The following is a 21,912-nucleotide window of genomic DNA, read 5'->3' as shown; positions in this document are numbered from 1 at the left end:
TTATTTCGTTTCCCCTGTAACTAGAGTGTTACTTGTGTAGTTTGAAGTCCTGTTGCTCTCGCCATCACGCTCTACTCCTATTACGACCGCGCGAGATTCCAGAATCGCTGGAGGGTGTCTTGCTGTGAAAAGTCTTTTAGGAAGAGAAAGTCCATGGGCTGCAGTCTATGGGGTCGCAAACAGTCGGAGACGACTGGGCGACTGAACTGAACTGACTGAGGAAAGAAAAACTGCTTTATAGCGCAGTGGTAGAGATTAGGGAAATTAAGGTAAAAATTAAGGCAGAGACTACAACAGATAACCTCAAAGATATACCCTGAGGTTATTTTATTTCAGTATAAACATTGAAGTAAAATCTCCCGCTGATACTAGTATACGATAATCTGCACGGTGTGGTTAGTTCGCCCCAGAGGAGTGTGGCGGGAGACAGGCTTTAGAGAAACTCAGCCTTAAAGCTGGAGTCCGCAAAGTAAGAATGGCATGGGGTAAAAACAAGATGAATGGGGCTGAATTCTAGGGTTCTAATCCATCATGAATTGACTCCTACAGCCCAGGAACCTTCGCAGTGGGGAATCAAGCAGTACTGCAAGAGGATAAAATGCCAAATATGTCAAAACAATTTTAAATTTCCCTACACATATCCCACACATATCCCAATATGGACCGCGTGGTAAGAATAAGACACACACCCACCCCACCCCCCTCAAATGTGGAATCCTATTCAGAAAGATTTCACTCATTTCCTACGAATAATAAATCCTCAACACTGCACAATTGAGATTGTTCTTAACTCAATATTTTCAGAAAACGGGGGCGGGTGCACCGCTAAAAACGACCTGCACTGGTTTCTCAGCTGGAGTTGCGCTGTGATGGTACTTGCTTCCCTTGCAGATGCTAGCTTCCTCTGTTGCTGCTGTCATTAGTTTAAAAAATATAAAAGTTGCTCCAACTCCAGTTCGTTCCATAATATTTATAGATTCTTCTACCAACCCCAGTATTCCTCAGACAGAGCTAGTCTTTATAAATGGCCTTGAGCTCCATTGAGCACAGTTACTGACTTCTTCGTGCTTAGAAAAGAGGACTGTGGGAGAAAATGCCTCCTAGTGGAGAAACCCTGTAGCCTCTGTTAATTCTGGAGCTGTGGGAGTGAGTCTATCCAGAAAAAGTTAACAACTAAAATGGAGGGCGCAGGTCATGGCCTTCATCTGCAAGATGGTGCAGTGTGAGCATTGAATAGGAGATTGAGAAATTAGGCAACTATTTATGGGGTCAAAATCACTTCTTGAACAGCTAGAATGAGTTTTCACCAATGTTTTATGCCTAATTTGGTGGCCTGCAGATGTGTAATGGTGGACATGTTCATTTTATAAATAACCAGGTACAATGATGCTTTAACAAAAAAATAATTTGCAAATATTCATAAAATTGAAAGCCATTAACTTGGCTCACTTCTGATTCTTTCTCAAGCAGAACTGCTGTCATGGGATAACCACATGGTCTTACCACACAGAAAGGTGGTGTGTGTGTCCTACTCTGCAACCCCATGGACTGTAGCCTGCCGAGATCCTGTCCGTGGGGTTTTTCCAGGTAAGACTACTGGAGTGGGTTGCCATTTCCTCCTCCAGGGGATCTTCCTGACACAGGGATCCAATCTGTATCTCCTACTTTTGTGGTAAAACCTGTTCTCCATGTTAGGGCTCTTCATTAGACTAGTAACACAAGTAGCTGCCTAAGACCAAATTATCCAAGCCAGGTTCTCAAATCTTAGGCTGATTAGTACATGAAAAAGGAATGCAGTAGTAGAATGCTATTATTAAATAACAGCTGCAAAATAACATTGCATCCAGTACTAGGAAGAACAGAGGGAAAATTTTCAGCCATGGGAAGAATAAATGTCACATGTTCCAAAGCCTCTTTAAAATATAGAACAAGGAATGAAGTTGTGTTTGTTAGTTGCTCAGTCATGCCTGACTCTTTGCAACCCCATGGACTGCACCCCACCAAGCTCCTCTGTCCATGGGATTTTCCAGGCAAAGATACTGGAGTGGGTTGCCATTTCCTTCTCCAGAGGATCTTACCTACCCAGGGATAGAACCCAGGTCTCCTACACTGCAGGCAGATTCTTTACCAACTGAACTATGAGGGAAGGAATAAACAATACTTAAGTGTTTTTGAATCCCATTCTCTCAAAGAATGGCTTCATTATCTAACATCTCCACCAAAAACTAATATTACTACCATCATCTTTAACCTAGAAGGGATAAGTTTTGAATTGTTTTAAGCCATAAAACCAGAAAATACCATACTAATTTCAATAATCCCTGCAGTTGAAATGTACTTCAGTATTTTCCATCTCTCAGGAGGCAGAGTTCCATAATTAAAATACATGAAAACATTACTTAACATTATACTTGTTTCTTGACTTTATCAAATTCCAGAGTTGCCTACAAATGAAACTTTTAAAAAACCACTTATCACAAGAAAACCAAAATGAGAGCAGATAAAGTTTGTTTCAGGTTGGATTTACTCAAGATAAACATGCAAGAATTATTTGTATTTATATTATCTAAGGACTCTGAAGATAAACATACAATACTAATGGAGACTTTAGCCTCATTTTAGAAAACTATTTGCTGTACAAGAGGTTTATAATCACTTTGGGTATCTATAAACAATAGTTACTTCAACTGTAGATATTAAGTTATTACTTCAAATCAAAATACAAAAAGTACTGGCTCAGTTTGCAATCCCTTGGGAAAAGTTAATGAGTTAAACTATTACACTGTATTATCTCATATCACATTCGTGTTTGAATGTTAACTTTCAAGCTGATTCTGTTTTAGGAAAGACCTTCAAAGCCCCAATGGTGATGTTCAAAAAATGAATGTCATACAGTGAAACTAATCAGTAACAACTCTTCAATTTATTTGAAGCAATTCACTTTCAAAAACTTTAAATTACAGCAGTCACAGAAAAAAACAAGGGTCAGAAACAATAAAATAATAATCAGTACTGACTTTTTTTGTTTGTTTTTAACACTGTCATGGCTTTATTCAAAACACAGTTGCACAAAAGTATTAACTTCAAAGTTTTCAAGGAGGGTCTTGAGGAATTTAACACACTATATACATACTGCCATACAAAGAGCATTAAAATAGGACCAAAAACTTCTACAAAATATAAAACCCACCCTTACTTATTTGCATGAAAATATCACCCACAAAGCTAAATAACTCTTAGAAAGTTATTTGGAGGCTCTAAGTGTTGTTTTCAAACCAAAGAACTCTAATTTTGATCATTTCGATTGCACAGTAAGATGACTGATAACAAAGTCAATATATAGATTTAACTTTTAAAGTATCTTATAATCTGGCATATTATGCAATAAGAATTCTTAAAACAGGGTATTATAATTGTTAAAAAGGAGTAAAATGTTAGCCTTTTGGAGATTCCAACCCCCCAACTAAACTTATCCCAACAGTTTTATTTCAGTTATGCAGCTTTTTTAGTTTATCCAGAAATAACTTTGTAATTTTTTACTTTAAAACCCTGTCATACATTTTAAACTAAGAAAGAAGTAATACTACTCTTAGTAATTTAAATGTGTCCCAGTATGAAAGTGTAACCAACTAATTTGCTGATACTTTTTAAAAACTTACACATATTCAAAACAAAGGGGAAAAATTTTTTAGCTAGCCAAAATTAAGAAAGCAATTTCCTTGAACATGGAGCCTCCACAACAACAAAAAAGATGTACTTGCCTACTCATAATATTATATTTAGTAGTTGTATAAGGAAACACACACTCGGTTATCCCAAATGTTTCTATTTTTAATAGATATCTACCTGAAAACAAATCTTAATATTGATTTAGTTTCAAATATTTTCCCAGCTGTCCAGTGTATTCCAATTAAATGCTATAACTGGTAATAATGCTTTAAAACTATACAAAGAATAAAGGTTCTGCTCAGAAAAATTAGAACTACTTTGCAGTGTGTGCATTCTTAAGTCGGTTCAGTCATGTCTGACCCTTTGCAGTCCTATGGATTATAGCCACTCAGGCCCCTCTGTCCCTGGGATTCTCCAGGCAAGAATAATGGAATGGGTTGCCATGCCCTCTTCCAGGGGATCTTCCCAACTCAGGGATCAAACCCGCATCTCTTATGTCTCCTGTACTGGCAAGTGAATTCTTTACCACTAGCGCTACCTGGGAAGCCCATGCTTTGCAAAGTGGTATCTAAATCATTTGGAAAGCTAATCTGATTTGAATGTCTCATTATTACCAGGCAGTTGTTCTGACTTTCAGAGAAGGCAATGGCACCCCACTCCAGTACTCTTGCCTGGAAAATCCCATGGATGGAGGAGCCTGGTAGGCTCCAGTCCATGGGGTCGCAGAGAGTCAGACACGACTGAGTGACTTCACTTTCACTTTGAGGAACACAGTGCTGCTTCCAAGAGTCTCCTCTGTTCTTTTCTTTCTCCATCTTCCTAAGTCTGTATATCTTGTCAAGAAAGATTTACAGTAAGCAGAGTCTGTTGCATAAAACTGTATTGATAATAATATCCGTATTTCAGAAAATACTCAGTTTCTTTCACTTAGCTTGTTTAAGACTGACACAGGTCTGAAAAGGTGGTTGAGGTATAAAACAGAGTCATCCTGGGTGTCCCTATTTCCCAACTGTTTTTTGAGAAGAGGGAAGGAAGTGAAACAAGAAAGGAAGGTGATCATAAGAGAATCACTGAGAGGAAAACAAGAGTGCACACTTAAAATAACAACCATTGGCAGGCCATGATCTTCAGCTGGAACAAGAAAGGGCTCACCTACATGTCTCTCAACTCAGTATAAGCAATTTTTCCTTGAAAACAAAAATCTTAGTCACCTAGCTTAAAAGGTTTTAGAAGGCTCCACAAATGCCATGAACTATATTGTTGAATAGAACCTTTACTATTCTGCTCCTACTTTCCAAGCTATTCGTGTGACAAAAAAGCACTCAATTACCCTCAGCCCAAAAAAAGGCACTGCCTTCAAACTAAAGATCTCCGGGTTGCCTCTAAAAAAATAACCAACTTAGCATTCAAGAGACTATTTTCATTCCAGATTTCAGCCAACTGTGATTTCAGTGAATTTATAAATAACTTTAAAACCCTATGAATGAAATGCACCATACTATGCCTGTGTAAAAGCGATATTTTAATTATGCTAAAAATGACTAATACAATGAGCTTTAATTAGAAAATTTAAGATTCTAAATAAACTGCTAGGGAATTTCACAATGGGGGGGTCAATGAAAATTTTTCTCTACATACAATATGATCATTAACAGACTAGTTAATCTTATTTGGAATGATAAGGCAAAAATAGTAAAACCACACTTTTCCTATAAAAAGTTACAACATTATATTCTGGAGGGATAGCTATCATACAAGAAGAAACAAAGAAGATGTGATCACTCTATTGCACACCCAGGAACATTAGGAAATCTGGTCTTAGAATGATCTAGTCATCTTCTTCCTCTCCATCATCTTCAGCATCTCGTTTCCTCTTTTCCCCTCGAAGACCTTCTTCTTCTGAAAAAATAAAAGGAAAACTGTTCATAATACTTAATTTTAAATGAATATATGTTAGGCTACAAAATTTTGAATCTATCTTAGTTAAAGTTAATGGCACAAGAAAATTATAGGTTAGGTTTCCCTTCTGCATTACTTTTAAGTTCAGTATTGAAACAACCTTAATAGACTTAGAAATCCATAAATAATGACAGCTTGCTATGCACCCTTGTGGCCAAATCATGAAGTACAGATCAAGAAACATTAATGGAACTGTTACTAAATTTTTAAATTTCTTGAAAGACCTAGGTAAAGAGAGTGAAGTGAAGTGGAGTGGAGTTACTCAGTTGTGTCTGACTCTTTGCGACCCCGTCGACTGTAGCCTACCAGGCTCCTCCCTCCATGGGATTCTCCAGGCAAGAGTACTGGAGTGGGGTGCCAGTTCCTTCTCCAGGGGATCTTCCTGACCAGGGATCGAAGCCGGGTCTCCCACATTCCAGGCAGACACTTTAACCTCTGAGCCACCAGGGAAGCCCAATGAGAGGGCAAATCTAAAACAGGCATTATCTGGAGTTCAACTGGTCTTCTCTCATAAATAAGGTTTTACCCTCTTCAAAATGAAAGGCTATAAAAAAATAATAAATTGAGCTTATGGTCCCATTATCTCTTCATTCCTGTTTTGAAACAAATGTTATAAGCTGTTTTTTTTTTTTTTTAAATGGAATTAATGAATGTCCTGAGAAAATTCCTCTTTAAAAAGGTTTTATACCTTTCAAGGAATTGTGTGATATGTTACCAATATCAAAGAGATCAGTGATAATTTGAATTATAGACACAGTCTTTAAAACCCATGAATAAAGGCTTTTTAGGATTTTTGAATGGCTAATGTAACTCACCCTCTTCTTCTTCTTCTTCTTCCCCTTCTTCAACATAGTCATCATCATCTTCTTCATCCTTGAGAGTCAAATATTCAGTTTGAATATGACACAAATAAACTTATTTAAAAACAGAAATAGACTCACAGACACAGAAAACAAACATGGTTACTAAAGGGGATGAAGGAGGGATAAATTGGGAGTTTGGGATTAGAAGCTATAAACTACTATATACATAAAATAAATAAACAACAAGGTCCTACTGTATAGCACAAGGATCTAATATCCTGCAATAAACCAAAATGGAAAAGATTATGAAAAAGTGTATGTGTGTGTGTGTGTGTGTGTGTATATATATATCTCTGAATCACTTTGTTATATACCAGAAACTAACACAACACTGGAAATCAACTATACTTCAGTTAAAAGAAAAAATTCAGTTTGAGAATAAACAACCCATGACATGGGCTTTTCACCCTTTGATAACAATATATTCCAACAGGAAAAAAATATATGGTCATCCTGTGTTCTAACAACCTCTGCCTAACTTACAGAGGTCTTTTTAAAAGCCTAACTAAATCTAGTTTCTTCATGAAAATAAGTTATGGTTGAGAACAACAATGTTCAAAAGAACTTTCTGCAAAAACGGAAAATGTTCTGCATCTGTGCTGTTCAATGCAGTAACCACTGATCACACACAGCCAACTGAACATCTGAAATGTGACCAGTGCAAATGAGGAACTGAATTTTATTTTAACTAAATAAGCAAATGTGCCCAGTGGCTAACAGACAGAGTAATTATTGACTATTTCACAGACAGTCTTCTGTTTCATAGACTGAGGAAGGAATCACCTGAATTGTAGCTCCAACACAGTTATACGTATGGAGTAAGTCACTTAATCTCTCTGGACCTCAGTTTTCCAATCAATGAAAGAAGTATTCATCTAGAAAGATCTCTAAGTTCTTTCTACATCTAAAAATCTACATAGCAAAATAGCAAATATCAATAAAAATCACAATAAAATTTGATCTATAACTCTTGTGGGAGTTTTGGATAACTAAGATTTAAACACAGCCTTCAAACATCATAACCTTTTTTTTTTTTTTTTTTAAGCAAATTGGGATAAAACCTCTAAAATGCATTGCACACTTCTACCATTTTATGCTAAACCTTTTCCTTGAATTATCATAGTCACCATTTTGACGGTGAGCAGTATACTAATTAGTATATGCCAATTTCCTCAAAGACTATTAATATATGTAATATGGTTTTCTCCTTTTTAAAGTGACTCTTGGCCTCTACTTTGAGTTGTATCTTTTCCTAATGCCTGCTCTTTTACAGTTACTTACAATGTCAATTTTAATCTGCTATGGATTCAGAAACTAGATCAACAAGCTTACCAAAGAACTGAATATAAAAGAGAAAATAGGTTTAGAGTAACAGCTTGAATATTCTCCCACAAAGAAAACGTCTTTTGTTACTTAGACCTTTTACACTTTTACATTTTAAACATTACTGCCTTGTGCTTGGTTGTGTTCCAGATGGTTAAGTTCTAATATATATTTTAAAAAATGCAATCAATCTAGGGACCCCCTCCAATCTCAAAACAGTGTACACCTCCTTAAAATAGTTTAAAATGGCAAATGTTAAAAACTGCTTGGTAGTTAAGAAAAACTTGGATGACCACCTTTTTCAAAATAACCACAGCTCCATTTGCATCTAGAAATATTAATCAGAACCTATTTTTCCCCCATTTAGCTTGAAGCCCCTGAGAAACTAAACTGCATGACACATATCAGAAACCGTTCTCAGTCAATTCAAACCTTAAAACACGCCATACCAGGACATCCAAGCTACAAAAAGCATAAGCAACTGATGGGGTAGCAAATAAACTAAGCAACTATAGTAAAAATCAGGAAAATGTGTGGGCTTATACTCACATAAAAAAGGAAGAGAAAGGGGGTAGAGGAGAGAGGGGAGAGAAGAGTAGGGAAAGGGAGAGGAAAAGGAGAAAGTAAAGAACATTTTTTTAAACACTTCAATCTGCAAGGAATGACAAATGAGGGTATTTAAATATTTATAAATTAAAAAAAAAAATCAAACCATTTGAAATACTAATCACATGTATTCCATGGTAATTTAGAAAAGCTCAACTTTAAAAAGCAAATTATTTCTCTGGATTTTGTTTTATACAAAACATCATTAATCAATTCATGTTTTTATGCCTTTTTAAAAAATATATCATCTTTTTATGCCTTTAAAAAAATATATATCATCTAGAGACTTCCCTGGTGGTCCTCTGGCTACAACTCAGTGCTTACAAGGCAGGGAGTGTGGAGTTCAGAAAACTAAATCCTGTGTGCTACAATGAAGACCCAGCACAGCTAAACACACACACACACACACACATGCACGTGCACGCGCGCGCACACACACACACACACAAAATCTATTAGATTACCAGATATTTGCTCTGTAAAGATTATGGTCTTTTCCTAATTAGTGATTTATAAAATGTTTCCTCATTTGTGTTAATACTGTGAATAGTGCAAAAACACGGTAATTCCCAGTTCTCCTAAATCCTCCATCTCCATTTTTAATGAAGTATACTACATATTACTCCTTCTTTATACATATTAATTCCTTACATCTGAAGAGCAGCTGAAATAGAAATAACTCAAACAAAAAAGTAGCTAATCAAATATCATTTCTATTTCCTTCTAATTTTTTTTTTAATCTTACTTTCTGAAGGTTCTCTGGCTCTTAGCTTCTAAAAACAAGACTTCATTTTAAAAAACACCCAAATTACCTCATCATGATCGATAACTTCTGGACTCAGCTACCTGGGTACCACATTGACTTAATGTTGTATATATTATCTTAAAGATGTTTGCTCTATACTTCACCACATCATTTTTAGTTAGTATTTCCCAATACTCAACAGAAGGATGAATATAAACATTCAAAGTTAGCTGAAGGTCATTTTTAAATGACTTAATACTATTTAAAGAAGAATTATTGGCACAGAAAGTAAAAGTCAACTGCAAGGACTGGTGGTTTAGTGGTTAGGACTCTACTTCCACTGTAGTAGGGGCATGGGTTTGATCTCTGATCAGGGGACTAAGGTCACACAAACGGAGCGGTGCAGCCAAAGGCAAAAAAAAGTCAAATTACAAAATAACAAGTCTATTATTTTACTAAACAAATTAAAACTTATGGGGAAAATATTCAAGTTGTATGCTGATAAAAACTGAATAGGTTGCCTTTCTCCCTGGATACTTACAAGTTCTATTCTTCATTATTATAAAGATCCTAACTCACTAAGGCTCCAAGCAAATTTAAGTGCCATTTTTTTCCTACACTAGTTTCATATTTAAAATGGTATCAGAGAAAAATCATCATTAATCAGTGATACTGTTTAAGTAATGTAAAAGTCATTAGGAAAACAAATAAAAATACAATTTCTAGTCTAAATAAGAGGTTATGTTTAATAATAAATATTAAATTATGAATGATGAAAACAAAACTCAATAATTTTACATTAAGAGAAAACTTAGTAACTTATCTAAACTCCCAGCAATTACAGATCATTCATTCTAGTCAACTGACATTTCCCGTGAACCTACTATGTCCCAATCAATGTATTAGATGCTGAGACACAAAGATGAATAGCCCTTCCCTAAAGGAGCCATCTAGTAGAAAGTGGCCAAATAAGTTTTTACAAAATGTCTATAGGTTCAAAGGTAAAAGAGGAAGGAGTTGTCTGTCCCTTTAAAATTACAGAAAGCTTCAATAATGAGGCAACTCCAGAGCTGAATGTTTAAAGGATCATGAGGCACAATGTGAGTAGTGGTTACACAAGTGTGTACATATATAATATTTCATGGAGCTGTACATAAAATCAGTCCACTTTACATGCTTTAGTATATTGATGTTTACCTGAGAAAAAAGAAAAGTTCATTAGAAGGCATGGCTAGCAAGTCGTTTCGGATAAAGTAAACAATGTGTGTACAGAAAGGCAGTAATAGCTTCGTGTGATGATTTAATTCGGTACTAAGGGAGATGAAGCTAGAGAAGGAAGCAGAGGCTAGATAATGGAGGGCCTTGTATACCGTGGTGGTAACAGGGAAACATTAAAGGGTTTCAAGCAGGCTAGTGATACAATCACATTTGCATGCAGACCACACAGGCAAGCACTGCGGAGGATACACCTAAGTAGTAACGCTGTTCTCAGAGAGACCATTTAGAAAACTACTGGAAAAGCATAAGCAAAAAATAATTAGGGGAAAGGAAAGTTTCCATGAGTGCCTACAACGTGCCAGCAACTAGGTACTTCACACATATTAGTCTATTAAATCCTCAACGACTCTGAAGTTGGTATAAATCTCAGTTGTATAAATGCATAAACTGGGCTCAGAAACACTTGTAAAATGTTTCCACTATACCATGCTACTGAGGGAAAGATGGATTTGAAAGATATCTGGGAGGCAAAATCATAGGGTTTATGATTATCTGGATATAGTATGAACTGGGGGGCAGTGGGGAAAAAAAGCAGGTGGATACACAGAGCTGTGAAAAGAACTCTCAAATTTCTACACAACTTACTTTTTATATTACTTAATGCTATGCCTAAAGAGTTAATTTTCTCTATTCATAAGGTCTATTCACCTGAATTTCTTCTTTCATCAAGTAGGAGAGGCCCACCTCCTCTTCTCCCTCTCCCAGTTCTGAGCCTGCTTCATCTTCATCCTCATCCTCCTCTTCTTCTTCCTCCTCTTCCTCATATCCTTCAGGTGGACCAGCTTCATCTTCTTCTTCCTCTTCATCATCTTCATCTCCATCTTTTAGAATATTTTAAAAGATGAGCAAACGTCTGGGCAAATATTTTTGCTCTGGCCCCTCAGATTCTTAAGCCAATGGGTAGAAAGTATCTCAGGGTGATTTTTTTTTTAAGATTTCTCTTTTATAACATCCCTATTTACTATTTGAGAAATACAGTATCTAAACATTAAAATTTTCCCAATGTATAGATTCTCTTAAAAACATACTTCATAGTCTTTAAAACCTGTCAATCATTCCATCATTTTGTAACACTGTTTATCCATCAAATTTCTTCTTTCAAGTGAATTACTTTTCAACCAATAGCAACAGTGTCCCATCACTAACAGCTGTTCTGTCATCTGATCTATTAGTCACCCATTGATCTGAAAATGTTCAACTCCTAGAACATTTCCATCACCCCCTACAAAAAAAACCCTATATCCATTAATAGTCACTCACTATTCTCCTCTCCCAGATCCCTAACAATCATTACTCTACTTTCTGTCTCTATGAATTTGCCTACGAATTTGAGGCAAATGCCACACATATTGTATGACATTTCATATAAACAGTGTCATACAATATGTGGCTTTCTGAATATGGCTTCTTTCACTTAGCAGAATGTTTTCAAGGTTCACACACATTGTAGCATGGATCAGTACTTCAGTCATTTTTATGGCTGATTAAGATTCCATTGTATGGATATATCACATTTTGCTTATCTGTTATATACTTGTTTCTACTCTGTGACTTTTATGGATAATTATGTGATGAATGGTTTTTGGTTTGTTTTTAATACTATTTTAAAAGTTACGCCCCCCCAAAAAAAGTTACCATTTTACTGAGTAGTGGTGAGGTTTACATAAATATAAAATTTCATGGAGCTTAATATTATAATAACCATTAAATTCCCCAAAGCAATCAGAAATCTGAACAAATACAGGACTAGGGCTGTGGGTTTTAAGTTTTTCTTGTCTTACATATTTTATTCCCCACACTTAAATACCCAAGTCCAATCTAATTTACTAGCTAGGGTAGAGGCTATAATTGTGACACATTTATAGTATTAAGAATGATTACCCTCATCATCCTCCTCTTCTGAGTCTGGTGCTTCATTATCCTCCTGGTCAAATCCATCTAAGTATGTGATTTGCTGCAGCAGTTCAAAAATACTTTCTCTGTAATCTTCCAGGTTTGTGATCTCACAGTTAAACAAGTCAAGACTCTTCAAATTTTTAAGATTTTGCTAGAAAGGTAAAAAGTAAAAAATTACATTCACGATTTAAAATCTCATGTTATTCCTTTTTAATTCATGAACCAGAAAATGTATAGAACTTGAAGTCAAGAGAATTCCAGATGTTTAGAATTTTCTAATGAAGGGTTATTATATCGAGCACAGTTAATTCTAATAGGCCCTCGCAGGTAAACACCACAAGAGCAGGAACTCTGTTTCGTTCACTGCTATCTCTAGCACCTGGCTTAGTGCTTTGCCTGCAGTGGCACTCAATATACTTTGTTGACTGAATCTGTGCATAAAGAGGCAACAACAATAACATGGTTAGTTTAAATCCACAATCAACTTTATTTTCAACAATTTCAACCTCCCCCAAGCTTTTTTTTTTGCTAAGTTTTCAGAGTTTCACTTCTTCTCCTTTCCTTCCCTCGTACCAGGAAACTAGGAGCAAATAATGAAATAACTCAAAAAATAATCAAGAAAGAAGGAACAGAATTTAAGAAAATACTGGAAATTTTACAACCAGATATTCAACTCCTGAAGTTGATGATAAAATAAATTTCCTACTGATTTAAACATTTATCTGAATGTTTTATAATATTCAGATAAATCACAACATATAATAAACTCAAAAGTTTCACAAGAGTGAATTACAAGTCAATAGGATAAAACTCAAACAAATCTCAGAAAATTCAACCAAAAAAAGCAAGTCCCGAGACAAACCTTTCCACTTACCAAAGCTTCTACTGTACTGAGATCTTTGATTTTGTTTCCACTCAAATTGAGGTAGGTAAGATTTGGGCATTTCTCTGCCAGGACTTCCAAGCCTCCAGAAATTATATTGTCACTAAGTTCCAACTATATATTCAACATGAGAAGAAAACAAAGAATGGCAAAGGCTTAGGACACATTAAACATTTCTAAAATATTATCAATTTAAAGAAGAAAACAACTGTCATTCTCTTTGCCTTCAAGAAAGACTTTCAGAAGTCTTTAATTTCCAAATTCCCATCTATGATTGCCAAATAAAATATTAGAATCTCTACAGACTTCTAACCAGGTTTGGTTGCAGTTGTATAATAGTTGTATTTTACGCTTCAGAGAAAAACATTTGGTAGGTGTTAAATTCATGTCATAAAGTGATTTCATTATTAAATTTCCACAACCAAAGCAATATTACAGTGGATTTCAAAATGCTAAACAACCCATTTTCTTACCTCTAGAAACATAGAGGCTTCTAATTAAAAGGCAGAATCATCATTTCATGTGGGAAAAAATGTGCGTAATAGCCCTTGACATCAAAATCATGATACTCTCATGCCTAATGCCAACTTACCTTCCGAAGTTTATTTAAGCTGGGCAGCCGGGCCAGTGAACTTAGTTCCACATTAGCCATACTCAGAAACTCTAGTTTTTTAAAAGTATCATTCAGGCCCTCAATTTCCCCATTGACACAGAGGCAATTATCAAGGACCAATTCTGTTACCTAGGAGAGAGAATATGAATGATTCTTCAGTTTGTTTAGCAAAAAGACCTGGATCCTGACACTCTGGAAACATGAATATTAAAACCACCAATCCCCTTATATAGATCCTTTTCATTCTCCCCCAAAATCGAAACACAAAGTCTGATATCTTAAGTTAATTTTTTAAAATTTAAACTTGGGCTAAGACATTCAATGCCTGCTTCAAATCACTAATAAAACATTTTTTTAATATATATTTATTTATTTAGCTGCACTGGGTCTTAGTTGCAGCATGTGGTATCTAGTTCTCTGACCAGGGATTGAACCTGGGTCTCTTGCATTGGGAGTACAGAGTCTTGCCCACTGGACCACCAGGGATGTCCCACTAATTAAAAAAAAATTTTTTTAATTGCATAAGAAATAAAGCTTTGAAAAAAGTCCCATGTGAAACTTGTTTCTGACACTTGTGAAAAGGACCCTCAACATCAGGGCATATATTTATGCAGTAAGGAGACACCGAGGTTACTGAGAAAGGATTTAAATAAGCCCTAAAATGGCAGGGAGAAGAAAGGCAATTGTTTTATTCCCTCTTTCACTTTGAAACCCCCTTATCTTTGGTTGTCACCATAACTCAAAAATACGTTGTTACCTTTGATGAAGAAACATTAGAAAGCTCCTTCTCAGACAGCCCAGCTTTCAGATGTTCTTTGTTCTAATATCAGTATCACCCAGAACAACACATCCTTGACTAAATGTTATTTTCCCCTGCCACCCTGGTAGAATTTCTGTAACTTCTCCCCAGTCGTGGAAGGGCAGATGCTGGATCCTCTATCCCGTCAGAGTTGGAGCACAAAACTTTCTGGTGTGGGCCTAAATGTACTTAAACCTAGAAGGGAGGCAGGAAACCTTGGCCCTCCATTCTCAATGTAAAAATATGTTTGAGATATTTTGAGAAATAAATGTTATCAACTAGGAATGCCACCTTCTCTATTTGAACATGACATGGTATTTCAGGAAGCAAAGGAAGGCATCATAATCTGTTTAGAGCGGAAGAAGTCAAGGCCTAGAAGGTTAGCATGACTGCCTGGGGTCAGTCACAGGTGGGGCAGGGCTGTGCCTGCACTCAGTCTGAGACTCCTAGTCTAGCTGAGTGGAGGAAAGGGCCACTAGATTTGGTGTCAGAAAACCAGTTTTTCCACTTGAGTAAGTAACTTCACTGCCCTGAGACTCCGTTTGCTAATTTGGATTCTAAAACAATACCATCCACCTTACAAGTTGGTCGGAAGTAGTAAAGTAAATAACAAACTCGAAGAGTGCTTTGTAAACTGTAAAGGGCTATTCAAATATAAGAGACCGTTATTACACCACAGGGGAAGGAGAGGCTGCAAAAAAGTGACATCCGGGACTCCCCAAAACTGGCGAGAAAATTACTAGGGATAGAACAGGTATAAAAGTGGGGGAGGAGGGGCAAACCCACTTTTCCAACCAAGACATAAAAGCCCATTCGAAATGTGTGCTTCTGCGAGACAGCTTTTTAACTTTGATTTTGTTTTTTCCTTAAGTCCTTAAAGAGTAGGCCCTAGGAAACTTCAAGTTATCTGTGGGATGATAGTAGTGACTCTTTTTCCTCCTCCCTGCCCCCCCACCAATTTTATGGAAAGATATTTTCTAAAAAGTACGTAAAGATCTCGGATTCCCACTCCTCACGCCGTTACAACCTACCGAAAGGACCCTACGCTGGTACGCACAAGCACCACCTCTACCCCTCCCGAAAAAAAATATACCCCTTATATTGCAATTCTAGGGTTTATTTCGAAGGCTGCAATTAGCAAGACTCTAGACGTTTTCCACTGAGACCAGAAACGCGAGGTTCCTCGCTGGCTATGGGCCCCGCTTTCGCGACCTGCCGCTCCGACCGACGGGAAACCCCAGAAGGGGCGGGGACTCCCCAACGAAAAAAGGGGTCGCCCCCCAGCCCGCGTTCCCCCCAGCGCCTCTGCCCCGGGCGGGGAGGACTGGGTGAAGTCGAGAAGGCTCCCTCCAAAAAGGAGGCGGAAACGCCTTCCGCCCGACCCCCGAAAAGTTGACCGCGACCCGCCTCACGTGGCCCCTCCCAAGCCTGTCTCTTTAACTAAGGCGACAGCAGCGAGAGCGCATCATTTAGTTTCGCCGAACCTATCTTTAAGACGCGAAACTTCTACGACCCATTTGTTTAGTTTTGTGAAATCGTCTCCCGGGATGAAAACTGGAGTTGCAGCCTCCACGACACGACACGCCGAGCCGAATTTTGTTACACCGCGGGAGGACGAAGGGGATAAAGTCTCGTGTCCCCTCCCCACCTCCGGTCACTACGACGAGTCCCAAAACTTCCTCGCGGCCAGAGAACCAGCCGCTGACCCAGATTCCGCCTGGCGGCGGTCGGCGCGCGCCGCTTCCCGGGGGAGTGGGCGCCGCCGGCAGCCCGCGGTCCTTCCGACTACGCAAGCGACCCCAACCAGCGCCCGGCGCGACGTCGTCGAACGCCCAGGGGCCTCGAGGCCGGGGACGCCCCCTGGCCCAAAAAAAGTGTTGGCAGCACTGCAGAAAAGTTGGACTAACTTCTCAGGCGACGATGGCTGCGGCAGAGGCGAATGGGACTGAGGGGTCGCGCCCACGCCGCCGGCCCTAAGGAGCAGAAACGTGGGCAGCGAAGCCGCTGAACCATCCCCAACACCCCGCTTCCCGCCCCCACGAGGCCACGACGCCTGACTCGAGGGGAGAAGGGGCTAAGCCCCCAAGCACACACAAAAACGCCCCCTAGAAACTTAAACCCTTCGCCATTTTAAGATTTTAATGATTTAAAAGTTAAAATTGAATATCTCCCTCCAGCCCTACCCAGATGGGGGTTAATTCATTACCCCTCCCCACACACCCACCAGGACCCCCAGAAACCCGATCCTCCGAATACAGGGCTCGTAAGGAAGGGGAGGGGGCTGAGTCATCTCACCTCCTCCGGGGCTCTGTCCCTTAACTCCAGGTTAATCCTCTTCTTCATCTCCATGTCCTCCTCCTGCTCTTCTGCTACTACTCTCCTCCCTTACCTTTTCCTGCTTTTCCTACTACCCCCAACCCTAAATTTTTAAAAGATTTGGAAATGAATGAAAAGAAAGGCAAATATAAACGCCCACCACCACCAGATAGGTATGGGGAAGAAAGAAGAGAATCGCAAATGGAGTCCAAGGAGTTGGGACTCTAACTCGGCTGCCCCCACCTCCTTGTCCACACACTCGCGCGCGCACTCACACGCACACACATACACACACCCTCAGTTCCTTCCCCTTCAATGGCTGCTCGGAGACTGAGCCTCCATGACACGGCACCGCCAACCCCCTGGCCTACACTCCACCCACCTCCCGAATGTATTGGTGGATTCTTCGGCATCTCACTACTCGATTGGGTTACATAAATGTCTATCAGTCTTTAGGGCGGACCTGAACCAGAAACAGTGTGTTTACTGGCTGCGACCAAGCGCGCAGTTAACTCCGATAGGTCCAGGAAGGTGTTCGTCCCGGAGAAATGATTTTGAATCCCAGCAGCCCCCCTCCTTTTCTTTGTGTGATTGGCGCGCTTTCTCTAGGCTATCGGACGGTTCTGAAGCTTGTTGGATTTCTTTTTGTTTTTGTTTTTGTCTTGTCTGTTTTTAATGTTAAAGGAAGGAAGAAAACATCCTTCTTACGGGCGGAAGTTGTGAGACAGATAATTCAGCACACTGCACCCACTCGTTCCTGGCGGTTTTAAAACGCAGCTCTTGCTTTGCAGCCAAGGTGAACAGCAACGTGTTCACCACGTAAAAAGCATGCCTTCGTGGCAATGTCCTGCAGGAGACAGGCTTCTGGTGCAGAACCAGAACAGGGATAAAGATGGTAGTTTTAACTTTCAGCATGAAGGAAAAACGATTTTGAAAGTAGTTGGGTGAAGTATGATAAGTTAGGCACCTTTAAATAAAACTACCCTAGAGGGCTTGTGCTTAAGGTAATTGTTGCTGTAATAAACACTAAGACCTCGGAGGGAAAACAATGCTGGCCTACCGAAAATCAGATATCAATGCGCATAGAAATAGTACCGCAATGCCTCTCCTTTCTAAAATTCCTTTGGTCGGTTTCCAAGGAAATCTGTAGTTTAAATGTGCTTTTAAAAGTCTGTCAATGTGGAATATAAAAGCGGTATAAGAATGATTTTTTAAACTTTTGTCTTGAGAATTTAGCCTTTCTTAGTTCTTGCTTAAAATCTGTTCTTTCCATTCCCTTACACCTTTCTCAGGATAAATACCCAAAGAAATTCCCGCTACTTTGGGGAAGGAAGTAGGTGACTTAGTCCAACTTCCAGAACTGTTTCTTTACTATTTTTCCAGCTTTTCGGGTTAGAGACTTTAGGATTTCCTATCAGATTTCTAACGGCTCCACATTGCCCCACCTTCCATACTTCTCCCTAACAAGACACACAGCTCCTGAAATAGGCTTGCATTTAAAATGTAAATATTTGGAATTTGTCACGTTAAATAAAAGAAAACAAAATAGTAATTGCCTTTTCCTTGCCAAGTGTTTCCTTTGAATTCCCTGAAAAGGAGGTTTTATGAAGATAAAAACAGCTGGAAGAGGGAGAGATTTTGGTATAAAATGATATGACAGGGGCAGGTATTTGGAGTTAGTCTTTGTTTGAACACAGGCCAAAGGAAGTCAAGATGATACAAGAATGAATCAAAATGAACTGAGGAACAGTTCAAGAAGAGTTTTTTTTTTAAGACAAGGAAAAAGGGGACTATAAAGAAACACATTTTAGTACCAGCTTAGGAAGTTCTGTGTTCTGATCCCACTAGCCATTGCAATCTGAAACTCTTGAGTGGAATCCCAAAGACAGTTCAGGGAAAGAGTCAGATTAGGGAGTCATCCATATATGAATGATAGCTGAGGGCATGAGAACAAAATAAGATGTCCACAGAGAATGTATATAAGAAGACTTATCAGGCAAAGGAGAGCAAAGCATGGTTGAGGAGACAGACGTTAGGTTGTCTACCAAAGCTGTCAGAGAAGCTAAGGAGCAAGAAGAAAAGAAGGAAGTGAATTTGTAGGGGGGAAATGTATGCAAGCCAAAGAGTTTCAGGGGATAGATGATTATTAGAGTTAAACAGTAGGGCTTTTTTATCAGAACACAATAGATAGAATGGGAGAGTGGGCTAGAAATAATGAACGTGAGGAAAGGCCATGGTAAGCCTAGACAGGGATTTCGAAAGTGGACCTTACCCCCATACCCATTATCCCCTCCCTCATATCATTTTTTATCTTCATATCTCAATACCTTGAAACTTTCTAGTCTCAGTCAAGAAGCTAGGATAAACAAGATGCTGGAGAGGAAAGACTCCCCATAAGGCTGGCACACAGAAAGAAAGGTGCCTAGGAAGGAGTTGAATGAAGAATACCACCAAGCTAGCGGATAAGTGCATGGAGCTTAAGTGAAGGATAAAAGAATGAAATACAGTCAAACATGGAAACAACCTAAATGTCCATCAAAAGATGAATGGATAAAGAAGATGTATTTTATGTATACATAATATAGTGGAATATTACTCACCCATAAAAAAGAATTAAATAATGCCATTTGCAGCTACATGGATGGACCTAGAGATCATCATACTAAGTGAAGTAAGTCAGACAGAGAAAGACAAATATCACATGATATCACTTATATGTGGACTCTAAAATATTACACAAATGAAATTATATAAAAAACAAAAGCAGACTTAGATATAGAGAACAGATTTGTGGCTGCCAAGGGGTAGGCAGTGCAGAGGAGGAACGGATTAGGAGTTCGGGATTAGGGGATGCAAACTATTATATACAGCATGAATAAACAACAAGGCCATACTGTATAGCACAGGAAACTGTATACTCAGTATCCTATAATAAATCACAATGGAAAAGAATATAAAAAAAGAATATATTTGTATATGTACAGTGTAAGTGAATCACTTTGCGGTATACCAGAAACTAACACAACGTTGTAAATCAACCATACTTTATTTTTTTAATTGTAATTTTTAAAAAAATGAAGGAAAGGACTTCTCTGGTGGTCCAGTGGTTAAAAATCCACCTGCCAATGCAGGGGACTTAAGTTTAATCCCTGGTCCAGGAAGATCCCACATGTTGCAGGGCAACTAAGCTGGTGTGCCACAACTACTGAGCCACAACTCTGTATCCATGCTGTACAGCAAGAGAAGCCACCACAGTGAGAAGCCTGCACATCTCAACAAAAAGTAGCCCTCACTCACTGCAACTAGAGAAAGTCCATGCACAGCAAGAAAGACCCAGTACAGCCAAAAATATAATTAATTAATCTTTTTAAAAAGGAATATAGTTAAGGAAAAAGCCAAATTCATGAACTAAAATACATTTTAAGCTGAAATAATGAGGCAGACATCACCTAGAGCCAGACCTCCTGGAATTTGAAGTCAAGTGGGCCTTAGGAAGCATCACTATGAACAAAGCTAGTAGAGGTGATGAAATTCCAGTTGAGCTATTTCAAATCCTAAAAGATGATGCTGTGAAAGTGCTGCACTCAATATGCCAGCAAAATTGGAAAATTCAGCAGTGGCCACAGGACTGGAAAAGGTCAGTTTTCATTCCAATCCCAAAGAAAGGCAATGCCAAACAATGCTCAGACTCCCGCACAATTGCACTCATCTCACATGCTAGCAAAGTAATGCTCAAAATTCTCCAAACCAGGCTTCAACAGTACATGAACCAAGAGCTTCGAGATGTTCAAGCTGGATTTTAAAAAGGCAAAGGAACCAGAGATCAAATTGCCAACATCCGCTGGATCATGGAAAAAGCAAAAGAGTTCCAGAAAAACATCTACTTCTGCTTTATTGACTATGCCAAAGCCTTTGACTGAGTGGATCACAACAAACTGTGGAAAATTCTGAAAGAGACGGGAATACCAGACCACCTTACCTGCCTCTTAAAAAATCTGTATGCAGGTCAAGAAGCAACAGTTAGAACTGGATATGGAAAAACAGACTGGTTCCAATTTGGGAAAGGAATACATCAAGGCTGTATATTGTTACGCTGTTTATTTAACTTATATGCAGAGTACATCATGAGAAATGCTGGGCTGGATGAAGCACAAGCTGGAAACAAGATTGCAGGGAGAAATATCAATAACCTCAGATATGCAGATGACACTGCCCTTATAGCAGAAAGCAAAGAACTAAGAGCCTCATGGTGAAAGTGAAAGAAGAGAGTGAAAAAGCTGGATTAAAACTCAACATTCAAAAAACTAAGATCATGGCATCCAGTCCCATCACTTCATGGCAAACAGATGGGGAAACAATGGAAACAGTGACAGATTTTATTTTCTTGTGCTCCAAAATTACTGCAGATGGTGACTGCAGCCCTGAAATTAAAAGATGCTTCCTCCTTGGAACAAAAGTTATGACCAACCTAGACAGCATATTAAAAAGCAGAGACATTACTTTGCCGACAAATGTCCGTCTAGTCAAAGCTATGGTTTTTCCAGTAGTCATTTAAGGATGTGAGAATTGCACTATAAAGAAAGCTGAGCGCCAAAGAATGGATGCCTTTAAACTGTGGTGTTGGAAAAGACTCTTGAGAGTCCCTTGGACTGCCAGGAGATCCAACTAGTCCATTCTAAAGGAAATCAGTCCTGAATGTTCATCGGAAAGACTGATGCTGAAGCTGAAACTCCAATACTTTGGCTACCTGATGTGAAGAACTGACTCACTGGAAAAGACTCTGGCGCTGGGAAAGATTGAAGGCAGGAGAAGGGGATGACAGAGGATGAGATGGTTGGATGGCATCACTGACTTCATGGACATGAGTTTGAGCAAGCTTCAGGAGTTGGTGATGGACAGGGAAGCCTGATGTGTTGCAGGCATTGAGTCTCAAAGAGTCAGACACAACTGAGCAACAACTGA

At 38.7% G+C, this 21,912-nt stretch overlaps 1 protein-coding gene across 1 annotated transcript; it reads right to left on the bottom strand.

Annotated features, from left to right (window-relative positions):
* Positions 1-2,901: 2,901 nt before the first annotated feature.
* Positions 2,902-17,291, bottom strand: ANP32E (acidic nuclear phosphoprotein 32 family member E). The gene is made up of 7 exons (XM_005894880.3): positions 16,930-17,291; positions 13,815-13,964; positions 13,214-13,336; positions 12,325-12,490; positions 11,092-11,264; positions 6,444-6,501; positions 2,902-5,568 (listed from the first exon to the last, which is right to left on the bottom strand). Exons 1-7 carry the CDS (start codon positions 16,981-16,983, stop codon positions 5,498-5,500), a joined length of 795 nt encoding a protein of 264 aa, XP_005894942.1. The 5' UTR covers positions 16,984-17,291; the 3' UTR covers positions 2,902-5,497.
* Positions 17,292-21,912: the final 4,621 nt, after the last annotated feature.

This window comes from Bos mutus, chromosome 3 (genome assembly GCF_027580195.1).
Source record: "Bos mutus isolate GX-2022 chromosome 3, NWIPB_WYAK_1.1, whole genome shotgun sequence".
In the NCBI taxonomy this organism is placed as follows: domain Eukaryota; kingdom Metazoa; phylum Chordata; class Mammalia; order Artiodactyla; family Bovidae; genus Bos; species Bos mutus.
This window is presented reverse-complemented; position numbering and strand designations above follow the sequence as displayed.

Excerpts from the sequence above, each read along its gene's own strand:
- ANP32E (XM_005894880.3), bottom strand. The coding sequence starts at position 16,983 with ATGGAGATGAAGAAGAGGATTAACCTGGAGTTAAGGGACAGAGCCCCG. Across the intron at positions 13,337-13,814 it reads GCTTAAATAAACTTCGGAAG|TTGGAACTTAGTGACAATAT; the intron begins GTAAGTTGGCAT and ends TTGAATATATAG. Across the intron at positions 11,265-12,324 it reads AGAAGAGGAGGATGATGAGG|ATGGAGATGAAGATGATGAA; the intron begins GTAATCATTCTT and ends ATATTCTAAAAG.